This window comes from Ursus arctos, unplaced genomic scaffold (assembly GCF_023065955.2).
Source record: "Ursus arctos isolate Adak ecotype North America unplaced genomic scaffold, UrsArc2.0 scaffold_7, whole genome shotgun sequence".
Classification (NCBI taxonomy): domain Eukaryota; kingdom Metazoa; phylum Chordata; class Mammalia; order Carnivora; family Ursidae; genus Ursus; species Ursus arctos.
This window is the reverse complement of record NW_026623089.1, coordinates 27392966-27420939: the sequence shown is the minus strand read 5'-3', so window position 1 is coordinate 27420939 and position 27974 is coordinate 27392966. Positions and strand designations below refer to the sequence as shown.

Genomic DNA, 27974 nt, shown 5'->3' with positions numbered 1-27974 from the left:
GAAGCCACCTGTGAGATCCTGGAGTAACAGCTGGGTCCAAAGCTCTGGACCCTGTTACACATACACACACACACACACACACACAACTTCATTTAATGGTATAGGGAACATGAACATAAGGTACTTCCCAACCATGGAAAAGCATCTGGATTTTATTTGATGGTTTAATGTTTTTGAAAATGTTGATTAACATAAACTGTACTTGGAGCAGGATGACAGACATGCTTATTTTAACAGGAATTTCATCCTAGAAATATTTCCAAAAAAATACTCTATCTTAGGCCTCTTGCCGCAGGCAGGTTCCATGGGAATGCACAAAAAAGAGGCAGAGAAACAGTCCCCATGGGAGACTGTAGTTTCTTTAAAAAACAGGCTACTACTTCCTGTCAAGTTCATGAAGTGCCTTTCCCTTTGCTTAATCATCCAGAGTGAAGTCAAAGGGCTCAAAGTCTTTCCGGAAGCGGCGAGCCAGCATCTCCTCCTCTTCCTTGCTGACCTGACATTGCCTCCAGTCAGACTTGTCAGGAATATTAAGGATGGCTTCACTGGCCAGTACCTCCCTGCAGAAAAAAGTAAAAATGGACAGTATCAGCCTGAAGCCCCCTCTTCTCTCTATTTCTCTCCAGCTAGAGAGCTCTCCTCAGCATCACCCGAAGAAGGTTTGCAAATTCTTCTGACTTTGTTCATACCATTTTCTCTTGCCCAGAGCGTCATCTCTGCCATTCTATCAAAATCATATTCAAGTTAAGTGACCAGCTCAGGTCCTACCTCTTTCCTAAACCTTCAAACCCTATTTATTTTTATTTCTCTCTTGAACAACTGGAACTACTGGTACTTATAGAACCAACACTGACACAGTACAAAGACGGTGGGCCCTGGTGTTAGAAAGATCAGAGGCTTGGCGTGCCTGGGTGGCTCAGTCAGTTAAGCATCCAACTCTTGGTTTTGGTTCAGGTCATGATCTCAGGGTTGTGAGACTGAGCCCTGGTCAGGCTCCACGCTCAGTGGGGAGTCTGCCTGACATTCTCTCTCCCTCTCCCTCTGTCCCTCCCCCTGCCCACACACCTGCGTGCTCTCTCTCTCTAAAATGAATAAATAAAACCTTTAAAAATGAAAGATCAGAAGCTTAATTCCATCCCTAGTTCAACACTTGTTGTCTCTGACTTGAATATTACTTCATCGCTGAGTCTTGATTTCCTCACCTATGAAATGCAGTAAGGGTTTTGTGAGGTATGGAGATAACACAATCCAAGCACCAAACCAGCTATGAATACTATGAATACAGCTTGCCTTCAACTCTAGTTTTGTCATCCCAATTAGACCAGGACTTTGCTGAGGGCCTGGTGCAGATCAGGCCGAGCATCACACACCACTGACTTTCTGCATCTCCTAGAGGACTCAGGCCTACACAGGCACAACAGCACAGGCTCAATGTCAACAAAGTAACTTATTTTGGTTCTCAGCACTAAAAAATACATACTGACACACAGGCTCACATACAGGCTACCTTCTAATTGTCACTGCTTTGCATTTTTATTTATTTTTACACTCATTTTGATATATTAGAAATAACTCTACTTGGGACACCTGGCTGGCTCAGTCGGTAGACTATACAACTCTTGATCTGGGGGTTGTGAGCTTGAGCCCCACGTTGGGTGTAGAGATTACTTAAAAAAAATAAAATCTTTTTTTTTTTTTTAAGAAGAACTCTATTTGTGCATCTATATGGTTCATTTTCCACTTTGAACTACAATAAATAGAAGAGTTGAAAACAAATCACATGAGTTTTCTAAAAGTCACAGGATCTGAGCTCAAGTTCTACCTCCCTGGGCAAGCCTTGAGTCTATTTCTTCATCTATAAAACGAAAACGGAACCACCTTTCTTATACAGTGGGGGAAAAATATCTTTTCAAGTATTTTGTTAACTATAAAATGCTATGTAACTGTATATTAGTATTTTGAAAAACAGTCAACGTTGAAAATACAACAGACTATTATGAGCACAAAACCATTCAGAGAACCTCTCCTGTGGGCTCATGTGTCTCTGTGTGGGTCTACAATTGTGTGCCTAAGTCATCAGTGTCCACATCTGCATCTGGAACCATGGGCTAAGGCAACAACAAAAAGACGATAATGTCAGATGTTTGAAGTCCCTAATCACACCTATTCTCACTTATCAATTATGTTTTTGAAAATGCTGACAACCGTATTTCCTGGACTTATCCAATGGTAGCAATCTCTTGGAGGTTTCCCAAATTAGTCCAAGAAGGGTTCAAAGTTGACTCAAAGCTCAGTTCTAACCAGGAAAAAAACAACAACTGCAAATTAGACACCAGCATTAGATAATCTGTTCCGCACATCTTCTACTGCCCTCCCTCCATACTCTATTTCTTCTTGCCAGCAACTTCCTATCTTCAGTCTGACCAGCTGATAACACTCCCTATATAGTTTTACAATCATGTTCTGTCTGATATGAGGAGCATAAACGAAGCCTCATCTAGGCCTAAGGACACTACACAATAATGAGGTTATTACAATATACCTGGGTCTGAACCTACCGTGTGTGCTCATGGACAAGCTATCTAACCCCTCTAGAGCCATGCCGTCCACTAACAGGAGCCACTAGCCAGATCTAGCTATTTAAATTTTAATCCTAGGGGCGCCTGGGTGGCTCAGTCGGTTAAGCATCTGCCTTCAGCTCAGGTCATGATCCCGGGGTCCTGGGACTGAGTCCCGCATCGGGCTCCTTGCTCAGCGGGAGCCTGCTTCTACCTCTGCCTGCTGCTCCCCCTGCTTGTGCTCTCTCTCTTGATCTAATAAATAAATAAAATAAATAAATTTTAATCCTAATTAAAATGAAATTAAAAATTTAGTTTCTCAGTCATATTAGCCACATTTCGAGAGCTCAGGAGCCACATGTGGCTAGTGATTACTGTATAGGACAATGCAGATTTATAGAACATTTCCAACACCATGGCAAGTTCTACCGGGCACGGCTCTGGAGCCTCACTTACCACTTCGGTAAACTGGGATGACAGTACCTATCTTACAGAATTGGGAAGCTTAAACGAAGCGATGCATGTAAAGCTCTTGGCACAGTGCCTGGCACAGAGCATATGCTCAATGAATGGTAGCACTTCACTCCTTTGGGATAGAAGGCCCACACCCTAATATTTGCTCTCTAAATCTCTCTCTCAGGCTCAATGTCAACCTTTTCTTGAAGCCTTCCACAAAGCAGAAATAAGTTCTTCCTTTTCTGAATTTCTGAAGTCCACTATTCCTCCAAACTTTTTTATGGTACTTTTCACATTCTGCATTACATTACTGTCACATTTGCAAATATCTGACTTGCCCTAGACTATAGGTTCCTTGGGGCAAAGACTGTTTCCTACTTGGCTTTTTATTCAATTGTCTATGCAGCTCACTAATCTGTTCAGAGTAGTCCTAGTAAAAATATATTTAAAATAAGAAAAATATACAAACCTTCCAAACTGTAAAGGAAAATTCTTTTTAATTCTATGGAAAAGCTTCTCTCCCGTGTCAAGTTCAACATAAAAATATGCTGCTCCTGGCTGTGTAATCTAAAGCAAACAGAGTTGTATGAGGACATATCATAATGCTTTAAAAATCTAAAACCTAGCTCATCTCTTATAAACTTTTATTTGGCAAAGAATTCAGTCTAGAAGCACAAGAAAAAGAATGTGAGCAGTACAGATCCCAAGCCAGTTAATGGAATACAGTTTAAAAAACCAAACTACCAGATATTACAAAGACCCTCCCAGTGGCACCCATTCTAGGACATTTCTCATTTTTTGCTCTTCCCAGGAATGCACTGCGGCATTGCTGTCATGTCATCCTCATCTCCAGTCCAATCAGTAACCCCATGCTCTAGAGGTCCAAACTGTCCACCTGCCTATTCAACATTTTTGGGATGCCTTGATATGACCTCAGGCTCCACACGTCAGAAACCACATTTTACTTCCCATCCTTTACTTTACATCCTTCCCCTCCTGTTTCACCTGCTTGATGTCAGAGTGCTCTGGGATTTCCAGCAGCTCCATCTGCTGCTGCTCTGCCTGGGTGATGAAGGCATCTTTGATGTCATCTGTAGTGCAGCAGCTGAGTGGCACAGGAATGACCTGAGGGGTGGCGGCGGAGAGGCAGACAGATCAGAAATTCTTTGTACAGGTCCCCGAGAGGTCATGCCTCCTGCACAGTCCCTGAGAAGTAGCAAATCCATCACAGGGGTGGACAAATGCCCCTCAGCAGAGATTCTCCTCAGGCCAGCCAGGCTTGTGTCAGCCTGTCTGTAAGGACTTAAACTTACGAGACAGCTTGCCAAGTGTGGGAGCCGATGCCTGATGCAGGAAAGGCTAGAGAGAGATCTCTCTGTCATCAAGCCCTTGCCGGCTCCTATGTAATATATGTGGCAGAGTCGGGCCCATTTGAAAATTTAACAAATGTGCCAAGAAAGAAAACCACCACAACTACAAACCAATTATCCCTAAACAACCCCCAAATTTCTGAGCTGACAGCTCCATCGAGGCTCTGAAACTACTTCTCACCTCTAAGACTTCACTCATGCTGGTGAAATTATACCCACTCACATAAATACCACTCTCTTCCGCCTCTACCTTTCAAGGCCCAAATCTTTCTTAAAACCTTCCTCAAGTACCCATTCCGTTTCTAAAGAAGGCCCTTACTAACTGTGCTGGCCCATTCCTACTGACCATGCACCTCCCTGTGAAATCTCTGGATTTATCACTGGAGACTCTTTAACCTTTTAAATGAACATTATTCAAACATTTATATGAAAATGTGTATTAAGTATTTGAAATATTAAAATTTTAAATATTTAATTTTAGATTGGACTTATATATTGAACTATCAATTGATGTTATTTAAATCCGTGTCAATCTCCAGGTCCCCACAGGGTCCTTCCAAGTTCCTGGGTGGAGACCACCTACCTGTAGCTGGAGGTGATGGCTCTTATAATTTCTCTCAAACAGAACACACCGTTTCCCCCGACTTTTAAAGAACCGCCTCAGTGTCACCTTATACTTCTCCACCTCTTCTACCACCTCTGCTGAAAGCTCCACCACTGACTGGTAGTGGCCAATGGGCAGGATGAGGACATGGTCATCAGATAAGCCTCCTTTGGCCAGGGCAAGGTAGCACTACAGAGGAAGCACATGGAATCAAGACATCAATGCTGCATGCATGATTCTTCAGGGAGAAAAGCCTACACAAAGAGTGAGCATGAGGGAGTGGACGAGGTGCTCGAGAGGCTATGAGCAGAAATTCTCCGGCTTTAGAAAAGCTTCTTTTAGAGGTTATAACGAGAACCTGGTGAAGAATTAAATTAGACGCAACAAATTTCTATCCAACTATCAAATGAACTGGAAGCAAATGGATGGCATACCATCAGGCTTCTGGCTTCAGACACACCGAAGCTGAAGGAGACCGGAATAGCAAATAGTGGGTTCTTCCCTTCCAGGCTCCAAACTTGAACACCATTTTTCAGTTATTACTGCCTTCAGTCACAGAGAGATACCACTTGATTTCAAAATGACCACTTTCCCTATGACAACAACGAATCCCACACCCCACTCCTAAGTACACCCTCTGGACTCACAAAAAAGGCATCGATGTCATGATTAGCATCCAGCGTCCCTACAGCCTTAAGCTGCTGCCTAACGTATACAAAATGAAAGCAAACATAACCTAATGGGACGGAAGGAAACTCAGACACATCCAAAGTAGAAAACTACAGCTCCCAACAGTGGATGTCAGCAGCTAAGCAGAAACTAAAAATATTTCTGTCAAAACCCAAACATGCAAAACTGCGCTACACTCAGACACTCTTTGAAGGGAAAACACACTGAGTAGAGAAATGGCCAGTGAATATCACCATAGGCAAATGAAGGTACTAGAGCTTTAGAAAAAGCAATCCAATATTTCCTTTTAGTGTCGGGAGTTCAAAGCTAAGACTGAAGGAAGGAGTCATTTATCATTAACACTGAGACAACCCAACAGAATGACAGAAGAGGTACCCGAGACAAACTAAAGCATGGTCATCCTTGACTTACTGGGCATAGAGGCCAGAACACATCTACAAGCTTCATCTTCCAGATGACTGAAGTTCATCAAAACCTCATAAGCACTAAAATATTTTCCTAATTTTTACAGTAATGATTTTTGATTGTATGTTTTAAAAGATTACTTTTGAGGGGCGCCTGGGTGGCGCAGTCGTTAAGCGTCTGCCTTCGGCTCAGGGTGTGATCCCAGCGTTCTGAGATCGAGCCCCACATCAGACTCCTCCGCTGGGAGCCTGCTTCTTCCTCTCCCACTCCCCCTGCTTCTGTTCCCTCTCTCGCTGGCTGTCTCTATCTCTGTCGAATAAATAAATAAAATCTTTAAAAATAAATAAATAAATAAAAATAAAAGATTACTTTTGAAGCCTGAGTCTTTTTTTTTTTTAATGATTTTTTATTGAACCCTGAGTCTTCTAATCTTTTCTTTATGTCAAAGGGTCACTGCCATAAATGTCAGTTTATATTGTACTATGCAGTGAAGCTATTGAAGGTTTCTAGTTCAGGCTCAAGAGCACCCCTCACCCCCAGTGCAGTACCTCCCAGTTCTTGTGAACCGGTTCACACTTGTCCAATCTCCTCCTTCCTTTCAATTTCTCACCTTCTGTTCCATACTTGAATTATCTCTAAAAATGTATAAATAGACCTGAAAGAATGTTTCTCCCATAAGGAAAACGCATGAATTTTGCAACAATTATTTTGGACTCTCAGCAGCCTTTCCCTCCTTTTACCAGTTTGTGGCCATGGGCCATTAACATAGTTCTGTGTAGATCCCTTGGAGAAGGCATGGCAAAGACAGAGAAAGCCAAGACAAAAAAAGTAGTGAGAGGAGATCAAGAGGAATGGTTGCAGGAAAGGGATTCTAAACCTTCTGCCAGATGCCCAAAGGTCCCAGAGATTCCCAAGAGGTTTCTACCAGACAAAGGACAACGTAGGCAAGTGCAGACTTGAATACCAGATAGGCGCTAGGCTAAAATTTTCACGTGGCCTGCTACTTGGGGTGCTGGACCAGGCTACAAACAAGACTGGAGATATTTTTTGCCCCTGTAGCTTCAGGCCTAGATGAGAAGGAAACAGGTTTCCTTGATCATCCCCTAGTCTCAAACCCTGGGCTAGATAACCCTGGGCAATTAAAAGGTGAATGGAAAGGAAAGGTCACTTCTCCCTGAGGCCTAGAGCAGCCCTGAGCTAAGTCACCTGTTCCAAATCTGTCTTCCCCTGTGTGCCATTTTGAACTACTGAAGCTTCCCAAACAGAAAGCAATCCAAAGCCTGCCTACCATACAAGCTGTGTGGGAGAGAAGAATGGCATAAACTAATCCAAAGACGAAAACAAGGTCTGAGAGAGATAATCCAAAAAGGGCATTCCCGTAAAACCAAAAAATGTTCAGGTTTGCTCTTCTTCCTACTGAAGAGTTCATCCATAGACTCCACAGCTCAATTAGGTCCCAGGCCTTGACCCGTAGTGCTCCCCCTAGAGATAGGAGTGTGCCAATAATCAAGACATAAAATTTAAATGTAGAAGACTGGAACTCTTCAGTCTGAAACTATAAAGGCAGAGAGGGATGTGACTTAAAAAGGATACAATGATGAAATTGAGACTCTGGTCAGTCTATAGGAGGCCACAATAAAGGGCCCTCAGATTGTGAGGATAAGTTGAGGAAATGCTCACCCTCAGATACCAAAATTAGAATAAACCAATGAAAAAGAGATGAAAGTTATCTATTTACAGAAGCACTACACACTGAGAAACGAGTCTATAAATATTTCCATCAAGAGCCACAGGAAACAGCCAATTCTAGTCACAGGTGACTAGGGTACAACTGTAACCCTGAAAATTAAGCTTTCTTCACTTTAAGTGAATGCAAAAGAAGGATAATGGTCTATATAGATGCCAGGAAAATGAGGGTCAAAGACCAGTATTATTCAATACCTAAACAAGTCCTGTCCAAGGAAAAGTATCTGGAGAAGTCTGAAATGGGACAACTTTACTGTGAGACACACACAATTCATCAGTTTTCCACAGCCTGAATAAAATCATCCCCAGGATCATCCAGTTCTTTGATTCAGTGCTTACCAAGCAACCTTTTAATTATTATCTTGGGTTCCCAGTTACCCACACTAAGACTGTCGATATGGGTATTCCTGTCCTGGGATGCATTACTAACCAAAACTGAGAATTTAACACTTCGGTCTTTTATGTAATTATTTAGTATGACTCTGTTCCCAGCATTAAATAATTATAGATAAAAATTAATAAATTCAGGTTTCTTAATTCGAAAATAGAAAAAAAGAATATCATCAGTTTTCACCCAGTATGAGTATATAGGCAACAGAGGACTCCCTTTTTAGGACAAAGAAAATCCTTTCTTAAATAGTGAGTAATTAATGAAAGCAACTCATCACCGCTAGTATGTACGGACTAAAGAAGGTTAAGTAGTATATGAAGGCATCACCCCAGGCAATACACCAATTTGTCAGAGAAGGAGGAAGGGAGGGGGCAATCTTGTGAAATCGGCACAAGAAAACCACAGGAGAATTGCAATAATCAAAAACACAGACAATAACAAATGTGGGAATGTGGGAAAATAGGAGCCCTCATACATTGCTAGTGGGGATATAAGATGGTACAGCCATAGGGCACCTGGGTGGCTCAGGTGGTTAAGCATGTGCCTTCGGCTCAGGTCCTGCTCTCAGAGTCCTGGGATCGAGCCCTGCATCCGGCTTCTCCCTCTGCCTCTCGCCCCCTCTCATGCTTGCTCTCTCTCGCTTTCTCTCTCAAATAAATAATTAAAATCTTTGAAAAAAAAAAAAAAGATGGTACAGCCATTTTGGAAAATAGTTCGGCAGTTTCTTAAAAAATTAAATATAAATTTACCAGCAATTCCATTCCTAGTTATCTATCTGAAAGAAATGAAAACATATGTCTACACAAAGACATGCATGCAAATGTTCGTAGCAGCATTATTCCTAACAGCCACAGAGTGGAAACAACCCAAAAGCCCATCAACTGATAAATACACAGACTATATAAAAAGAACAATAAAAAGGAACGAAGTACCGATACACGCTACAACGTGGAGCAGCCTCACGTGTATCATGCTGAATAAAAACAGCCAGACACAAAGACCACATACTGGACGACTCCATTTATATGGAATGTGCAGAAAAGGCAAACCTATGGAGACAGGAGGTAGACTAGTGGTTGCCCGGGGCTGAGGATGGGATTGGGGAGTCACTGTAAATGGGCGTGAGTGAAGCACATGTTCCGAAACCGCGCTATGTGATGGTGGCACAACTTGGTAAGCTGACTACAAACCGGTGAATTGTACACTTTATTAAAGTGGGTAAATTTTATGAAATGTAAATTAAAACTTCAATAAGTTAATAAAAGACAAACAAATAAGGGTGTGCTTCTCTGTAAAAGGTCCATGGAAGTAACTCACATGTGTGCCGATGTTGACCACCAAATGCTTTTCCACTTCAGGGCTGGCAAGGCAAAACCAGCAGGGGCCTGGAGGCTGAGCTGCATATGGAAGAAAGCAGATGTTACTACTGTCCAAGCGCTCCAGCATATATCCGGTCACCCTACAGAACTCAGCCTTGTCAGATCTTCACATGTCGTGAAGATTGGTATACAGCACTGCCACAAAGGGCTGACCCTACTGTGCTTCTACTGTGTCCCCCACTCCCCATCACCATTATCATTGAAACTGACCCCTATGAGAAAAGCTCTGAATTTGCAACCAATTCACAGGTGGATAACCGCAAGTGGATGGCCACACACTGACTAAAGTAGCATCTAACTGGCAACAAGCTGCAATGGAAGAACACTGAACCGGATGTCGGGGTCTCAATTCTAGCCCCAGCTATGCCACTAGCCAGCCAGGTGACTGGGTAATAAGTTTACCCCACCAAGGTCCGCTTCTTCAACTTTGAAACAAGGGGGTGGAGAAAGTGGATTTCATGAAATAACCTTAAATTCCTTCCTTTTTACCAGTTTGATTATTCTATTATTTTATGAACCTCATTGGTTTTGTAGACTCTTTACCTCATATGTTTTACAGACACGAGGGAAAAAAGGAGTTTCTCCACAGTTCTTTCAGGAATAACCTCAGATACCCTCAAGATCAGGCCATCTCAGTATTATTTTATTTTTTGTCTTAACGACCCATTGTATAGTTTTCCTTTTCCCGAAGAGGCTCGTTCAGCAATGCCATGTCCCACACAAGACCGGAAGTAAGTTATTGCTCACACAGGAGACCTCAGGAACCAAGGTACTTACGAGGTTTGCGAGGCTGCTTTGGGTGAGGAGAAGACTTGCTGTCTCTGCCTGTAGATGAACGCTTCCTTCCCTGCTTTTCATTTAAATCAAAGAAAAACTGACAGGCTGATTCTTCCTGGAATAGCCAAAGGCAGAAGAGAAAATGTAATTAAACTAATCTTTAGACAAGGAGCCAACCATTCACATACAAGGGAACGTTCCTGCCATGTTGTATCTATCTTTCCTTCCAGTCCTTTCTGTCTATTCTAGATAAGAAAAATATCTTCCTAATCCTGATGCCCGGACTCTCAGTCATACTACTCAACACTTACTCAAAATACCAGCAATCCATCTTTTTGTAAAAGCAAGTTAAAATGCAAGTTATGGAGTGATTCTTGCCTAAAACAGAATAATAAGAACCTACCCAAATGCCTTTTCCTTTCTCTCTCAGTAGGGCCTCAGTGTAGTCCTACAATTTCAGAGGTCAAACAAGTCTAACGGAACTTTAATTAAAAAGATGAGAAGGTTGTTCAAGAAGAAAAGTCTGAGAAAGCAAACCATGCATATTAGTACGGGAACCTGATATTCCTTGTTTTAATGAGGGAAAAATTAGTTTCAGAAAAGTCTGCTATTAAGAAATTTCTTCAAAGTGAGTCTTATTTACTTGCTAACACTCGTTATAAAATCACAAATTACGTTGCTACCAAACAGTTGGATCCTTGCCCTGAAAGTTAAAAAGAGGGTGCCTGGGTGGCTCAGTCAGTTGAACATCTTCTTGATTTAGGCTCAGGTCATGATCTCAGGGTCCTGGGATCGAAGCCCACCAGGCTCTGAGCTCAGTGGAAAGTCTGCTTGAGATTCCCACTCTCCCTCTCCCACTGCCCCTCCCCCCACGCATTCTCTCTCTCCCTCTCTCTCTCTCAGTCTCTCTAAAATATAGAAATAAATCTTTAAAAAAAAAAGTTAAAAATACTCAACTTTAGACAAAGAAACACTTAACATGTGTAACTCCTACACATGAACCAAGTTTAGACAAAGAAAGACTTAAAATATGTAACTGTTAACCTCAAGCTACAATAAAAAAACACTGAGCTTACTTGAAATCTGTGAAGGCTTTCTAAACACCATCGTGATTTCCCAAGGGAAAAAAAAAATTTAGATTCCAGGGATTAAACTGGTCTCATGAACGAAATTATAACCAGGAACAGTATACGTGTAATGGGCAATCCAGCCCAGAAAATGCCGCCTCTCAAACAGAACACACCTCATGGGCAGGAGTTTGCTTTCCCATGGACGCTTCCTTCCCAGATTTCCTGTAAGGGTTTTCAGTAACATCTGGAGGCTGTTTGACCAGTTCTGCTGCATCCATTAGTTTCATGGGAACTATACTGAATGCATAAAGATACTGTGGAGAAAACAAACAAACAAACATAACATTAGGGGAAATCCTGTTTATCCAAATGTAATCAACATTTATTACTCACAGAAGCTTAGAAACTGAGTAAAAGAGCAGCTCCTGGCCTGTTTATGGCTCAGAGAATACACAGTGAATCAAATATCCATTTAGTGATCTCTGTAGGGGCTATAACCTAGGGCTGATCAAGTCACAAGCAACGCATCAAAGCCCTAGCCTTCACAAAAATTAGCTTTTACACAAAACAACAGTCACTACGAGGCCCAGGCGAGACTTGTTCCATAATCCTCGAAGGCAAACTGCTTCTATCTCTAGTCCCTTACATTTGTGTACTTTGTCAACAGAATTGTGGCATTGTCATTCTTTTTGCTAATGAAAACTAAAGTGGACACCTTAACGTCTCCCTCTGATATTATACAACTTCTGCTGGTATGGCTGATGAGTTTTCTCAGGGACTAGTAGCAAAGAAGTAAATATTCGTACACATTTCTACACTCTGACACTAATGGGACAGATACTGACAACTTTAGATGAGATATGAATAGATATTTAACCTCAGTACTGATCAGGGAAATGCAACTAATTAATAGTGATACACCATTTTTCATCCATCACATTGGCAGACTTTAATAAAAATCGGACACTACCCTGTAAGAATGTGGACAGAAAAAAAAAAAACCTCACACACTGTTGGTGGGGGTGTAAATTGGAACAAAATTTTGAGATGGATTTAATAATGCTTGCCAAAATACAAATGTCTGTGCTTTTTGACTGTAGTATGAGTTGCACAGGGCTCAGGCTAACACGCCCCTGAGAGTAAAGCAATAGCAAAATATTGCCATAGTGAAAACAGTGAAACTACTGTGAGTGCTATAGGGTCCTGAAAGGGCAATTAAAAAAAAAAAAGCACTAATCTAAACTTGCTAAGAACACACTGGGCTTAAAAAGCTTAAGATATAATGGGAAAAAACGAAATACGTGTTTGCTTATCTTTCTATGCACACTGTTTATGACATATTACAGAATAACCTTCACGTAATTCATCTGCCTATCCCTCCTTGCCTGAGTGTTCTGACTGTAGCTGTCTCAATCCACAACACCCTGCTTTTGACCTGCAGACTCAGAAATGCTCACAGGGAAGCGAGAAAAATAACATATTCTTCTGGTATATTCTTTCATTCACCTGCACTGTTTTCCAGTACAAAGATAGATTCCAGGTATCACCAAGATTTCCCAAAGCCAAGGAGGGGTTACGTAAATCCTACAAAGGCTATTATTGCTGCGAAACGAAGGTGCTAAAAGAAGCAAAGGATGAGTACCATCTGCGGGCGAACTCATGACTACCTACAAAGACAACCACATGGATATGGGAAGAAAGGAGTATCATTCATTTGAAATTCCTCCTTGGTTCCACTGGGCCTATTTTCCCAAACCCTTCTTTAAATTCTTCTACAAAGGACTCAAGGAAACCTGACCTTTCACCACTATATCTTCACAAAGGAGTCACTGAAGGGCTGGGACCTTGCAACTGGAGAGAAGAAAGATCTGAACGCAAGAGAAACATTTATTAGGCAGACAATGAATATTAACCTACAACCAAATACTCGAATCTTTACCTTTTTCTTTTCTGGATTTCCAACATTCGCCAGAGCTATGAACCTGGTGACATGCTGTGCATTTTCCTGCAGAACGACGTGGTTTCTATAATACATTTAACAGACAACAGGTCACCAAAAAACTTAAATTTTGATTGACAACTATGAAATATGTAGACTCTGTGGGACCATGAGAGAGCACAGATCCTAAGTCCATCACCACCAGTAACACAGTCTCAGATGTCACCTGTAAACCCAGGAGGATAATCATCCCTGCTGCGCAGGGATATTGTTAGGAAAAAATGAGATTAATATCTGAAAAGCACAAAAACTCCAACATTTGGTTTTAAAAGAGTTGTAAAATTGGCAAAATGATAATAATTGCTGAAGTTGGGTGATGGGTACAGGAGGGTTCATTATACTATTCTTTTTTGTGTGTAATAAAAAGCTATAATAAGGGATATAATAGGGTGGCTCAGTCAATTAAGTGTCGGACTCTTGATTTCGGCTCAGGTCATGATCGCTGGGCATGGAGCCTGCTTAAGATTCTCCCTCTCCCTCCCTTCACCCCTGGCCCCTTGAATGTTTTCCCTTCTCAAAAAAAAAAAAAAAAAAGCAATATAATGAAAACCAAATAGAAATAAGTTTTAGTAGGAAAAAATATGCTTCAAATAGTAATTTATAGTATGATTTCATTTTTCTAGGAAAAATATAAAAATACATGTGTCTATATTTCACAGAAAAAAATACAACTGAATACACCAAAACACTTTTTTGAGCTTTTCTATGTTTTACAAGTATTCTACATTGAGCAACTATTATTTATAATTATAATAAAAAAGTTATGGCATTATAGATATTTTTATTTTTAGTGAGTTAACTGTTAATACAGATATCAACCCTTAGAGCTCTTTCCTTTCCTCATGCTACAGAAATTTCCTGAGTCTGTCACAATATACAATTTTATTTTAAAAGTCTAGCATAATACCATTGTATATAAACAAATACACAAATACTTCTTTTAAATTCACATTCCTGAAAGGAAATAAGCCAAAATACAGTTTGTCTGCTATAACCTGTTTCTTTAAGAAAGGAAATATGGGCCCCTGGGTGGCTCAGTCTGTTCAGTGTCTGCCTTCAGCTCAGGTCATGATCCTGGAGTCCTGGGATGGAGTCCCTCATCAGGCTCCCTGCTCAGCAGGGAGTCTGCTTCTCCCTCTACCCCTCACCCTTGCTCGTGATCTCTCTCTCTCACGCTCTCTCTCTCAACTAAATAAATAAAATCTTTAAAAAAAATAAATAAAGAGAGGAAATACATTCATAGTTGGTAAATGGGACTGATGTCAGTATAAGGTGAAAGTCATGCTGTTTCATACGCAACTTTTCAAATGATTGAAACGAGTTAACTCATAATAGAAGCTTTAGCAGTATACATGAAGACATTAAGGAAAAACCGCTGAATGTCCTGCAGAAGTGTCTTTCTTTACTTTTACTGCAAGTAGTGACTACGACAGCAGCTTCAAGAACTGCTAATACTTCCCACTGTTAGGCTACCTAGGTGTGGCAGGCAAAATACTAGCTCCCCAAAGATGTCCACGTCCTAATCCTCATAACCCGTGAATGTTAGCTTATACAGCAAAGGGGAATAAGGTGACAGATAGAATTAATCAGTTGCTAATCAAGTGACCTTAAGATAGGGAGATGATCCTGGATTACCTGGGTAGACCTGACATGATTCACAAAAGTCGGAGAGAAAACACAAGCCTACCTCAAGAAGCAAGAAATATTACAAATAAACAACCTAACTTTACACCTAAAGGAGCTAGAAAAAGAACAAACAAAACCCCAAACCAGAAGGAAGGAAATAAAAAAGATTAAAGCAGAAATAAATAAAATACACACACACACACACACACACAAGGGAAAAGATCCAGTAATTCCACTAATGGGTATTCACCCAAAGAATACGAAACACTAATTTGAAAAGATATATGCACTTATATGTTTACTACAGCATTATTTACAATAGTCAAAATATGGAAGCAGCCCAACTGTCCGCTGATAAATGAATGGATGAAGAAGATGTGGTGTATGTATACAATGCAGTATTATTTAACCATTAAAAAGAATGAAACCTTGCCATTTGCAACAACATGGGTGGAGCTAGAGAATACAACGCTAAGTGAAATAAGTCAGCCAGAGAAGCAAATACCGAATGATTTCACTCATACGTTGGAATTTAGGAAACAAACAAAAAAAAAAAATGAAGAGCAAAAAAAAAGAGAGAGAGAGAGAGACTCTTACCTATAAAGAACAAACTGGCAGTTGCCAGAGGGGACGTGGGTGGGGGGATGGGTAAAATAGATGATGGGGATTAAGAGGACACACTGCAATGGGCACCGGGTGATGTACAGAACTGCTGAATCACTATATTGCACACCTGAAACTAAAAGAACACTGTTTGTTAATTTTACCGGAATTAAAACAAAAAGGTGAAAGAGGGAAGCAGAAAAGTCAGAGGGAAAAGTGAGTTCAGAAGAAGTTAGAGTGGCAAGATTCAAGCAGAATTACTGGCTTTGAGATGGGGCAAGGGGGCCATGAGCCATGGAACATAGCTGACCTCTAGAAACTTTAAAAGGCAAGAAAACAGATTCTCCCCTACAGCTTCCAGAAATGAACACAACCTGGCCAACACTTTGATTTTAGACCAGTGAGACTCATGTCAAACTTCTGACCTACAGAACTAAGGTAATAAATGGGATTGTTTTAAGCAAAAAAGTTGGTGGTAATTTGTACAGTAGCGACAGAAAACTACTGCAGGAGAGCTGCAAGTGCCCTCCAAGAGCCGTGACGAGGCTTCCCTCATTTATTTTAAAATAAAAATGACTGATGAAGGATGCTACCCCTGAATGGTGGGTTTTGTTTTTTTTTAAGATGTATTTATTTATTTAAGACAGAGAGAGAGAGCACAAGAGCACACGAGTGGGGGGAGGGACAGAGGAAGACAATCTCAAGCAGACTCCCCGCTGAGCATGGAGCCTGACGTGGGGCTCGATCCCACAACCCATGAGATCACCTGACCTGAGCCGAAATCACGAGTCAGACACTTAACCAACTGAACCACCCAAGCGCCCTTGAACAGTGTTTTTAATGATAACAAACTGCTCCTCAAAGGAAGCAAAACACTTACAATAATACAATATAGGAAAGTAAAGCATGGACTGACTGTAATTTTAGGTGCAAATGTTGGTGGAAATTTACCTATGTTAGTATTTTTATTATGCTGGTTATGGTTTTTTGTTACCGTTCCGGTTGAAAAGCTGCACAGGTTTCTTCGTTGTTGTTGTTTTTTAACAGCTTTATTAAGATCTAATTCAAATACTATACAATTCACCCACCTAAAGTATACAATTCAACAGCTTTTAGCATATTCACAGAACTGTGCAACCATTACCACAATTTAACTTTAGAACATTTTTATTACCAGAAAAAGAAACTCTGTACCTATTAGCAGTCACGCCCCATTTCCCCTCCAACTTAGTCCCTTCCATATCTCCAAGTATTTGCCTATTCTGGACACTTCGTATAAATGGAAATCATGTGATATGTGTGGTCTTTTGCGCCTGGCTTCTTTGATTTAGCATAATGTTTTAAGTTCCATCCATGTAGCATTTATCAGTACTCCATTCCTTTTTCTTGAAAAACATTCCAAAGTATAGATATACCACTTTTTCTTTACCCGAGCATCAGATGATGGGCATTCGGGTTGTTTCCACTTTTTGTCTATTATGAATAATGCTGTTCTGATCATTTGTGTACAAGTTTTTGCATGAGTCAATGTTTTCACTTCACTGGAACAAGAGTGGAATTGCTGGGTCAGACAGTATCTCTGTATTTAACCTTTGTGAGGAACTGCCAACAGTTCTGCAAAGTTTCTGCACCATTTTACATTACCACCAGCAACACATGAGGGTTCTGATTCCTCCACATCCTCACCAACACTTATTATTTGCATTTTTGATTGTAGCCATCTTAGTGGGTGTCAAAGTGGAATCTCACTGTGGGCTGGACTTGGATTACCCTAATTGCTAATGGCACGAGCATCTTTTCATGTGCCTATTGTCCACTGGTAGTATGTTCCTCGGGGAAATGTGTGTTTGGAACCTTAAAAGCTGGAAAGGTTAAAAAAAAAAGTTGGATGGGTTTTTAGAGGTTTGTTCCCATAACCTGTTTTTAGTACATGGTTTTAGAGAACAATATGCTTTTCTAGAATGCACATATGAAAATATAACAGAAAAAGCTGTATTATTTATGATTATATCTTAGGCTTTGGGATTATGGAGGAAGGATAGGTTTGTTGAGGTTTTGGGGGGTTTTCTTGCTCGCCTGTATTTTTTGAACTTTCAACAACACTTTTTGTAAAAAAAAAAAAAAAAGAGAGAGAAGTTTTTATAGATTATTTTAGAAATTATCCATGCTTTTCACCAGTGAAGATAATTCAGAGTTAACTTAATTCTATCACTTATAAAACACTGGTTTTATTGTCTCTGCAAGATATACTTTAAAAACTCCACCCTCAAACTCAAACTAAGATAAAAGGGAAAAAAAATTGATACAAGTTCTTGAGTCTCAAGTTGAAATACTTCTGAAGTGATTAGGCTGAGACGTGAGTTTTCAAGACTATACAAAGAGTACTGGTTTGACCTGATCGAAATAGGACATACTGTGTTACATGAAGCTGGGAGAATTAAACAGTAGTATTCCTCCAGACCTGCACACCTTTAAGGGGCTGTATACCATCCAATCCCTTGTATTTCAAATTAGGAAACAAACTGAGAAGAGTTGAATAATTTCAGAGCCACTCACTTCAGTGCCTGAGTAACCAAAAGGAATGAAGATGTAACGTGGCTAAGATGAACAAGAGAAGTTCACACAGAAGATCCAGGGCAAATCTTTAAAAAGCCAAAATAATGCAGTGCTACTCACCGATAAGGAAGCCTCTCATAATAGGTCTTTTCCAAAGCGGCAAAATGGTATCTTGGTTTCAAGTCTGTAACCAGACTGGAGACCAAAGCAGAGCCACATTTTTTGGTGTCCACTTCTCCCTAGTAAACAGAAATTCAGTCATCACAGTGGACCTAGAAGTTATCAAGAAATGCAGGCAAACAACGAGACACTTTAAATTTGAAATGTGTATGTCAATACAAACGTAGGCACTAGGATTTGGATAGTGAATTGCAGACTGTGGCAATCAGAGACATCTCAAACACGTAAGAGGAACAGCTGCTAGAAGCCAGGCGGTAAAAGGTAAGGTAAGCCCTCCATACTAATACCCAAAACAGGATTTATTACGATCTTTTTTGGAAAGTGATCTCTCTCTCCGGAGCCCACAGACTATGCTTCTATAATTTGCTTGGCTGTGTACCTGTAGTCCCGACAATACAGTCAGAGCCAATGCAGAAAATAAAAATTAAAAGCTAGGTTTCAGGGCCCCGGGGATCCACAGATTATTCTGACTATTTGGAATGGAATATTCAAGGACTTCGTGACATAAGCATGCAATCCTTTATTTTGCTTCAGTCAAGGAAGGTGTGGTTTGTGGAAGGATGCAACCACGCCCTTGTTAAAGTTTGTAACATCGAGTCTGTCAAAAGTATTAGGCTTATTCCCACACATCCCTAGCTTTCATTAACAACAAATTATGCCATCTCTCATCCATAATATTATTTACAAACTTAAGAGAAGGTATTAGCTGGAAATAAGGAAATTACCAAAATTAGTTTTCCACTAAATAAAGCAAGAATTTCTTCCTTCTGTCCTAGGCTCGCTTCCTTCAGGTTTCTGCTGAAGTGCAGGGAATCAGCCTCGAGGTGAGTTGTAGTGTCTCAGAGACTGGTAAACAATATTGTTTCCTCCCCTATGAAGATGTAGTCATTGATGAATTTGAATCAAAATCCTTTTGTTAGCACCCAAAATGAAGGGTCCTCATTTTTCTCATCCTCCCTCACAGGACAATACATGTGTCTTTCTCCCTTCCCTGCCTCTTCCCTAGCTCCACCATATCTTCCCTAGCTTTGCCGTATGTTCTCACCGCAGTCAGCACTGCCGCTTGAATTCTAGGTGAAGAATAGCCATGGATTTATAGAAGGGGAAGAGAGTACTGTCTCTTTTCAACATCCCCCCGACAATGCCTGGCATCTTGGCCTTTTTGGTCACAGACACATTGTGCTGAAGCTGGCAGAAGACCCTTTTCTGGATTGTTACTGATAACTCTGCAACTATTAAGTGATATGTGTCTCTAAATGCATTCTTATGTTTCCCTTCACTGAAACTCAGCTGATGCCTTCCGCCCTCACATACAACCCTTCAAGATCTTCCTTAGGCTTATTTCCACCAGTATGAAAGCTGTCATTCACCAGCCTCGTTTATATCCCCTTCTAGATCGCTTAAAAAAATATTATGATGAAATGCAATGGTGAGCTCCAAGGTATCCCAACAGTAGCTTTCACATTAGAGAACTACCAAGTTTTCAACATCTCATTTCCCATCTTTAGATCACTATCTCTCATCCCATAATAATTTCATAAAAAAATATTTTGAAAGCCAAATGCTACAATGTGGAATGGAAGGTAAGAGAAATACAACTGCAGAGCTGCCACTAGCTGTAAATCTTTTCACTAAAAATTAGTGAACCCTCAAAACGTATTAAGAGGAAGCCTGAAAGAAGGCACTAGAAGCAGAGAATATAATTTAAAGAAGCATTCATTTATAATTAAGATTTCACTGATCTCATCTGTGAATTGTGCTTTCATAAGATCAACTAGTTTCAAAGTTTTTCCTTTGGTCAGTTGATATAGAGTTTTAAGTATCCTGAAATAATTAACAAAAAATTTCTACTGAAAGGTACTAAGAGCTGAAATACTCAAGATATAGAACAAAAAGGGGACGCCTGGGTGGCTAAGTTGGTTAAGTGTCTACCTTCAGCTCAGGACATGATTCCAGCATCTGGGATCGAGCCCTGCACTGGGTTCCCTGCTCAACAGGAAGTCTGCTTCTCCCTCTGCCCCTCCCCCTGCTCGTGCTCTCTCTCTCTCTCTCACTCTGCGCTCTCTCTCAAATAAATAAATAAAATCTTAAAAAAAAAAAAAAAAAGAGCAAAAGCCCAAATGAAGCCAGTGCAATTTGCTTATAGAAATTCCAACTGAACAAGCACTACTCACAGAAGAATTCCCAAAGTTCCCCACATACTTGGGCCATGGGGATGTGAGCAAGATATCAACACCCTTAAACTGGGGTGTTGAACACAGCATTGTCCTCAGGGAAGACACATCCTTGGGACTAAAACTGTAACCTGGGACCGGCTCGTTTAAGGACTCTGTCCCACTGAGGTACACAACCTGCAGCCCCGAGCTCCCGGTGAAGATGCCTTTACGACCTGGGTTCAGAGAAAAACAGACAAGTTTTAGTCACAACTGCAGAATGAAATATTATCATGGTGATGAATCTCTCTCCCCATGCCATGAGTGCCCTACCTCCCCACCATTCAGCATGTCTGAACGAGCACAGACTCTTCTAGAGCCCCTCTTCTGGCTGCAGGGTCTCAGTGGTGGATAGCTACAACCAGGCTACCCGTTCAGGGAGAGCAGCCCCTACGTGCAGGCTGCTGGAACCCACGGGCTAGTCTGTTCACCTGTGGTGCCTTATGAATGAAAAAAGCCAGGAAACACTGACTAAGAAAAAGCCTTCCTGCCTTCTAGAGGAGATTCTACATGGATTAAAAGAACCCAGACACCTGGACCCAGGGAGAAGTAGTGAGAAAAATGAACAGCAGATCTGAGGAAAATACAGTCTAGAATGCATAGGATCTTCACGCAGGCAGCAGCTTCCGATGAAAGGAAGACATGTGGAAACAGCAACTGGGAAACACTAGAGACTCTACTCTCCTTTAACTTTATTTTATTTTATTTTTTTAAAGATTATTTATTATTTATTTGACAGAGACAGGCAGCGAGAGAGGGAACACAGGCAGGGAGTGGGAGAGGAAGAAGCAGGCTCCCAGCAGAGGAGCCTGATGTGGGGCTCGATCCCAGAACTCCCAGAACACTGGGATCACGCCCTGAGCCGAAGGCAGACGCTTAACGACTGCACCACCCAGGCGCCCCTCTCCTTTAACTTTATTCCTGGCGTGGGCCCTTGACCCCGCTTCTTGCCGCTGGCTTCAAGACCTTGCTCCATCAACTTTCACTTTCCTTTCACACAATGAATCTCTTCTTCTCAGCTGGCTCTTTCCCCTCAGAGAACAGAGTACTAAACATACTAAGAAACATACTAATTAATAAAGGACCATGCCAATTAACACACATATGAACTGATACAGGAACACACACACCAAAAAAGAAACCTAAGAAAGGAACACACACTAACTGAAAAAGAAACTTCCTTCTCTTGCGTTTCCAATTTCTCAAAAGAGCAGTCCCTGCTCTCTAAGTGCTTTACCTCTTTGTTACTGAACCCACCTCACTCTGGTTTCCCTCTCCCACCATTAAAGGTCATGAATCACCCTATAACCGCCAGTGGTCTCTCCTGGTCTCTGAAACCAGTCTCTCTTCATCTGGAGTCTACGAACTTGCTATCTTTACCTCTCCCAACACTGCTCTAATCACTTGCAGCTCTCTCTGCCTACCACCTAGATGAAGATATATGCCCCCACCAGAGTGGTGATTTCCTTCGCATTCTATTTCCTCCAAAACAATCTGACTCTGAAACTCTAGAAAGTTCACTTTCAACTATATGTTGGACGTTCTGCCAACACTTCAAGCTCACTATCACGTTCACTGTTTGCTCCTCCTACTGGGCCTCAAAAAATATCTTTCACAGAAATAACCCAAACAGCTCAGTGCTCTTTCCACTCCTGGCACTAAATTCATATGGCAAAATGGCTACCGTAAATGTCTACAGCCGCGATCTTAATCCAAATCCAGTAACTACTGTAAGAATCGCCACGAGTCAGGCCTATGTTAGGATCTACAGCAAAAGCATTTCAAAATGTGTATCTCGAAACAGTGGTTAAAAACAACAAACAAAAATCTGTCCGATTTTTTGCCTAAAGGAGCCCCATGTGATTGAAGCAAGATGAGATAAGATTGCTTACATAAGGGCCACAGCCAGATGCAGAGAATAAAGGCCAAGATGGACTATGGTGGGGAAGGATGGGGAGGACATAGACAGCAAAGGAACTGTAGAAGCTTTCCAGAGAAGTAAGAGACCAAGAAAGAGGAAATGTGAAGAGCAGTGGAGTCGTTTTAGACAAAAATATGTCGAATGATCCAAGAAGCCACAGGATGACAGCAGGTTGAGAGGATAACAAAAACAAAATCTGACAGTGCTTTTCTAAATGGCCAGACATTAAAAAGAACCACTAAAAGAGATTCAAGGGGCTAAAGAGGGAACAACATCAACCTGAAATTAAAAAGTGGACCGGGAACCTAAGAAAGGACAAAGGGAATGAAAAATGTGAGGATCAGCACTAAATACCTGAATTTCCAAAAGCTTAGTAAGACACAGAGCTACAGCTAGTTAGGAATCAAACAAACGGTGTGTATCTAGCAACGTCACGTGGCGAGACCACATACATGGAATTTGTTTCAACATAATTTATACCTTAAGTACTCCTTATACTATAGTCAAGTAGTTGACTCCTCTGGTTGGCTGCAGGAGTATTTACTGGCTTGGGGGAGTACAAGGAGATTGGGGAAAGGTGGGAGAGACTACAAAGGAAAAGATGCCAGAGTCTTAAGGGTATAGATACAGACTTTGGGAAAGAACCCCATTCTCTCAGCAGTAATAGCAGAAGAATCCAGCCACAAATTTCCCAGGAGACTAATTCCTGGGACACTTTATTATGTTAATTACAAACACAAAAAATATCAACTTACCCAGATAAGTAATGTTTTCCACTAACTCACACCCATCAGCATCTTGGAAGTATTTTATTGTTTCCTGGTTATTAGCACCCAGCACATATGTTTGAATAGGAGCTAGTGAGAGAAACAGACATGACGCCATGCAGTTACCAGATCTGCTTTGTAATTGGAGAAATATTTCCCAATAGGAAAAATTATCACAGCAAAAGTAATGAAGCTGCAATCCTATTTCTGGAACGTGCTCACCACTGAGGATATCCTACCCAACCTGCAGCCTATTTAATACTATCACTGGTTGATGAAGTGACATCTTAAAGAGGATGGCTAATGTATAACAAGGAAAATATAGACCCTAAAGAGCCTCATAAAAAAAAAAAAAAAAACACTCAAACTGGAAAAAGGAAAGGACACGTGGTTGAATTTCTTCAATTCCTGCCTACTTAGAAGAGAATTGTTGTTGTTTTTTTTAATATTTATATATTTATTTGAAAGAGAGTGTGCACATAAGCATGAGTGAGGGGAAGGGCAGAGGGAGAGAGAGAATCCTCAAGCAGATTCCCCGTTGAGCACAGAGCCCAAAGCAGGGCTCAATCTCACAACCCTGAGATCATGACCTGAGTTGAAATCAAGTCGGACGTTCAACTGACTGAGCCACCCAGGCACCCCGAGCATTCTTTTTCTAAACCAAATCCAACCAAATTCAAAATGTGAACGCTCAGATGCACAGGCACCCTTCCCAGCTCAATGAGGAGATCAAACGGAAATTCTTAAATAACTACTGTGTGTGAGAAACAACCCAACAAAAATTATGGAAACTTTGAAACTTTGTTAGAAATCATTTGTTACATAAAAAAATTTCTATACCTTTCTTGATGCCAGTTTTATACTCCTCCCATTCAGCATCTGGAGTGGAGCCGAAGAAATTTCCTACACACAACAGCAGCTAAAATGAGTTTTTTAAACAGACATATGAGTTGTTTTTTTTTTTATCAAACAGTACATAATTGATAGCAACATAATTCAGCTAATTATCCTACTTAATGGCCTCAAAGTAGGTTTTTTTCCCTTCATCAATATGCAGACTCTCAATACATAATTCTACAGCAACAACTGCAGTAGTTGATCTGATTCTATAAATTCCTAAATTTTGGCTCACTGGCTGTCAAATTCAAGTTGGGATGTGGAAGAGGGGGATTCTTCCAAGAATCTCTCTTGAAACACAAAACATTAAGTATTAGATACCCTGAGAGATACAGGGCACAAAAAACACACTTCCTGCCTGCTGTCTTTACTCATCTTTAACCCAGTGAACAGATTGTCCCCATACCTAGAATACTCTTCTGTTTGCTAGGGGTTTAGACTCTGGTTGGCGGCCCTACATAACATTTATATAAGGCTCTTTAGTTTGTGAAACATTTGCACATGTTATCTGACTTATTCCATCCCATACACCCATGAACTACATCTGCAGTTCCCAAACCCAGGGGTCAGAATCACCTGGGGAGGTTTTGCTCGTCTGTTTTCAGTTTTGTCCACAATAAAAAAGTAACAAGATTCAAATTCAAAAAGTATAAAAAGGTAAAGAGGTCTCCCTTTCCCCACCATTGTGCAGCTACTAAGTTCCTATGCTAACAAAAGGAACTCAGTGTCACAAAAAAGGAGAGTTTGTGTTCAATCAAGAAAGGAATAAAGGAGTCCAAACTTTATTTTGTATATTTGACTCTAACAGTAAAATTAGATTCAGCAACAGGAAATGTCTTACATCAAAGTTTCCGCTTTTCTTCTGAATTGCTCGAACTCTGTTGAATAAAACATCAAACTTTCCTTCAACATCTCCACAAGCCAAGCTGCAAACAAGAGATAAATGTTAAGGCAATTCAGGAAACATGAGTGGGCCTGCCGGCTTTGGTACATATTTTCTTCCTGGATCGGGTACATATGTGACCCAGTCTCTCTGAGGTTACAGAGAGGTTCAGTGTATGTGAAGTATTACTGACCACAGGGCAGCTCCATCTAAAAGTCACCAAAACCTTCAACTCAACATATCTACAAGTTAGCTTATCATTTCCTCCAAAATTGAACCAGCTTCTTCTCCTCACTTCCCAAGTTTTGTGGATGTCTATATCGCTAAGTTGGTCACCTGGAGTAAAAAATCCCCTGTCTGGTCATCAAGTCTCATCAATCCCCTTTTCCAAACATCTTTCACATTCATTCCACCCTTTTCCTTCCCACTGCCGCTATCAATCATGCATCTGACAACCACGAACCAGACACTACAACATGCTAAGGTGATATGCCCCGTACTAGGCAAAGAACGCGCTAGGGGTACAAAGAGCAAAAAGACTCAGTTCAAACCTCAAAAAGTTGACGATCAGGGAAGGGGAGATACTCTGAGAAAAATGTACATGAAAAAGCCTACAACAGGAGATATGTGTAAAGTGTTAGTGGGGCAGAGGTAGAAAGTGGCAAGAGCTGAGGTATGTAAGACAGACTGGCCCTAAGTTGTGAAGTAACTTGTTTATCATCTCATTTCTGAGTGTTTAGATTCTGACTTCCATGGTTTTTCTATTTCTCATACCATTTCTTAACATCTTTGAACTCACCTTAAAATATTATAGTTCTAATTCTTTTGTTAGTATGTCTTTCTGGTGTGTCCATATCACTGAACACTTTCAAGCTGGGTAGAGACATGTTAGAAAGTTCATTTTAGTAACAGTGAAAGATGGTCTGGAGGAACAAGTAACTACAAGCAAAAATATCAGCAAAAAGGGCAATACTGAATGAAGATAGGAAGGAGCGAAACAGATGAACAATTTAGAATTCTGAACACCTGAACACAATCTGAACTGGAGAAGTAGGGTGGGAAATGAGGGAGGCAGAGCCATGAGAGCCCTGTGATACGGCAGAGGCAGAATCAGAGAGAGATCTAATGAATCAGGTGCTGGATACAACATAGGGAGTCCGCTTACATTTATTTCCTCTAATGCCTACTCTTCTTCCTAACCATCCTATATAAAGCCAACAATTGAATGATCTTTCCTCAAAAACATTAAGAGAACTCCACTGCCTCCAGAGCCACAGCCTTCCACAAGTCTTTGGTCCCTCTCTCCAGGGCTTTCTCCAAGTTCCCATAACAGAAACCTCCCCTACTCTCAGGATGATCACTCTCTGCCCCTGACATTCCCTGAGGTAGTGATCTCTCCTAACAGCCCCACCCTAGCCACCCTGAATCTAAATTATTCCCATCCTTCAAGGCCCAGCACATCTCTAAAGCCTTCTTGACTGGCTCAGAAAGTCACTCTCTTCTCAAACTTCGGAAACCCATATAGCATCTCAGAGCAAGCTCTGTAATAAACTACTGGGTGTTTTTATTTACCGCTGAGTACTACCTCTTCTAGGAAGTCCTCCAATCCCTATCAGTCACCAATTCCTGGTGCTCCCACAGGATCCTGCGCTTCCTCCATCATAACAGTTGTCAGCGGAATTATAATTGTTTCTCGGAGAGCCATCATCCAGTTTGTACATCATAGGACACCTCAAAATTCATCATCTCCCCAACTAGGCCCTTTTCCAGTGTCTCCTATTCCACTGAAGGGCAGAAATTTTGGACCCACGGTGCTCACTCTTTCTCACAGCCAAACCATCTCCAAGCCCTGTTTATTTCATCTCCTTAATAAGCTTTCAATCCCTGCACTTTGCTTCTGCCATCACTCTACCTAATCCTAGCTGCCCTCTTCTTTGGCTCTAATTTGTTCTCACGCTGCAGCCAGAATCGCTTTCCAAAACAAAAATTTAATCCTGCCAAGGAGTTCTTAGACATTTCAATGGCTTCAGAATAAAGACAGAAGTATTGAGAAAGGGTTCGATCTTCCCTCTCCTGATTCCTCACAATTAGCCAAATACCCCTATTACACCTCGTTCCAGAACGGTGAAGCTTTTCTTCCTGATATTTATCACCACCATAATTTTACCTTAATCTGGATTCTTTGATCAGTATCTGCTCAAGACTCTAAACTCCATTAAGGCAGGAACTCCATCTGCGCAACTTCTAGCACAGTGCCTGGCACACTGCAAACGTTCAATAAATATTTGTTCAATGGACGGATGGAGTCTCTTCACTCCAGCGCCTCCTCCTCCCAAAAAAGAGCGCCCGCGCAAGAGCCCAATCTATCTCGTCTTTTCGCAACTGACCAGGGCCCACCAATGGGGCCCACGTCTAGGAATTTTCGTCAATAAATAAATGGGGTGTGGGAAGCAGTGAAGGGGAAATGTGTCAGGGTCCAGGACAGCCTAAGATGGAGGAGGTCTGACGCTGGGAGCTTCCGCCTCTTCTAGCGTGTGTCTTCGAGAGTCCCCTCTCGGAAGCGCAAAGACACCGGCTCCGGCCGGGCAAAGACGTGAGCGGAGCTCACCAGCCTCCGCCACGCTCCCACCCCCGCCTCTTCTTCCTCCCTTCCAGCCACGAGAAAGCCCCCGGCCAGCAGATACGCGCGTGCGCGCGCTCATATACACACACGCGCGCGCGCTTCTGAGCTACGGTCACTCACAGACGCAGCGGTTTCTGAGCCATTTGTTCCAACAACCTGGACTGCGACGACCACCAAGAATTGGGACTCCGAACCCACACGTCTCTGAAAAACGCGGCAGCACTACACTACGACGTATGTGCACCCAGCCAATGAGGGTT

At 41.4% G+C, this 27974-nt stretch overlaps 1 protein-coding gene and 1 non-coding gene across 6 annotated transcripts; both read right to left on the bottom strand.

The window, feature by feature from the left end:
- Positions 1-134: 134 nt before the first annotated feature.
- On the bottom strand, positions 135-27974 carry CWF19L1 (CWF19 like cell cycle control factor 1). Of its 5 annotated transcripts, none has more exons than XM_026493867.4 (14): positions 27835-27974; positions 25050-25134; positions 24152-24230; positions 23300-23401; positions 20585-20799; positions 18351-18469; positions 13386-13470; positions 11620-11760; positions 10377-10491; positions 9538-9617; positions 4968-5177; positions 4020-4139; positions 3484-3581; positions 135-560 (listed from the first exon to the last, which is right to left on the bottom strand). In XM_026493867.4, exons 1-14 carry the CDS (start codon positions 27855-27857, stop codon positions 416-418), a joined length of 1617 nt encoding a protein of 538 aa, XP_026349652.1. In that variant the 5' UTR covers positions 27858-27974; the 3' UTR covers positions 135-415. The 5 variants fall into 5 exon arrangements, with proteins under 5 accessions (XP_026349652.1, XP_057164551.1, XP_057164552.1 ...); XM_057308568.1 differs by having other exon boundaries at positions 20762-20799; positions 27835-27947; XM_057308569.1 differs by lacking the exon at positions 27835-27974 and adding an exon at positions 27259-27697.
- LOC113252591 (small nucleolar RNA SNORA12) lies at positions 4341-4489 on the bottom strand. Its single transcript, XR_003314942.1, has one exon. It is a non-coding gene; the product is annotated as a small nucleolar RNA SNORA12 (small nucleolar RNA).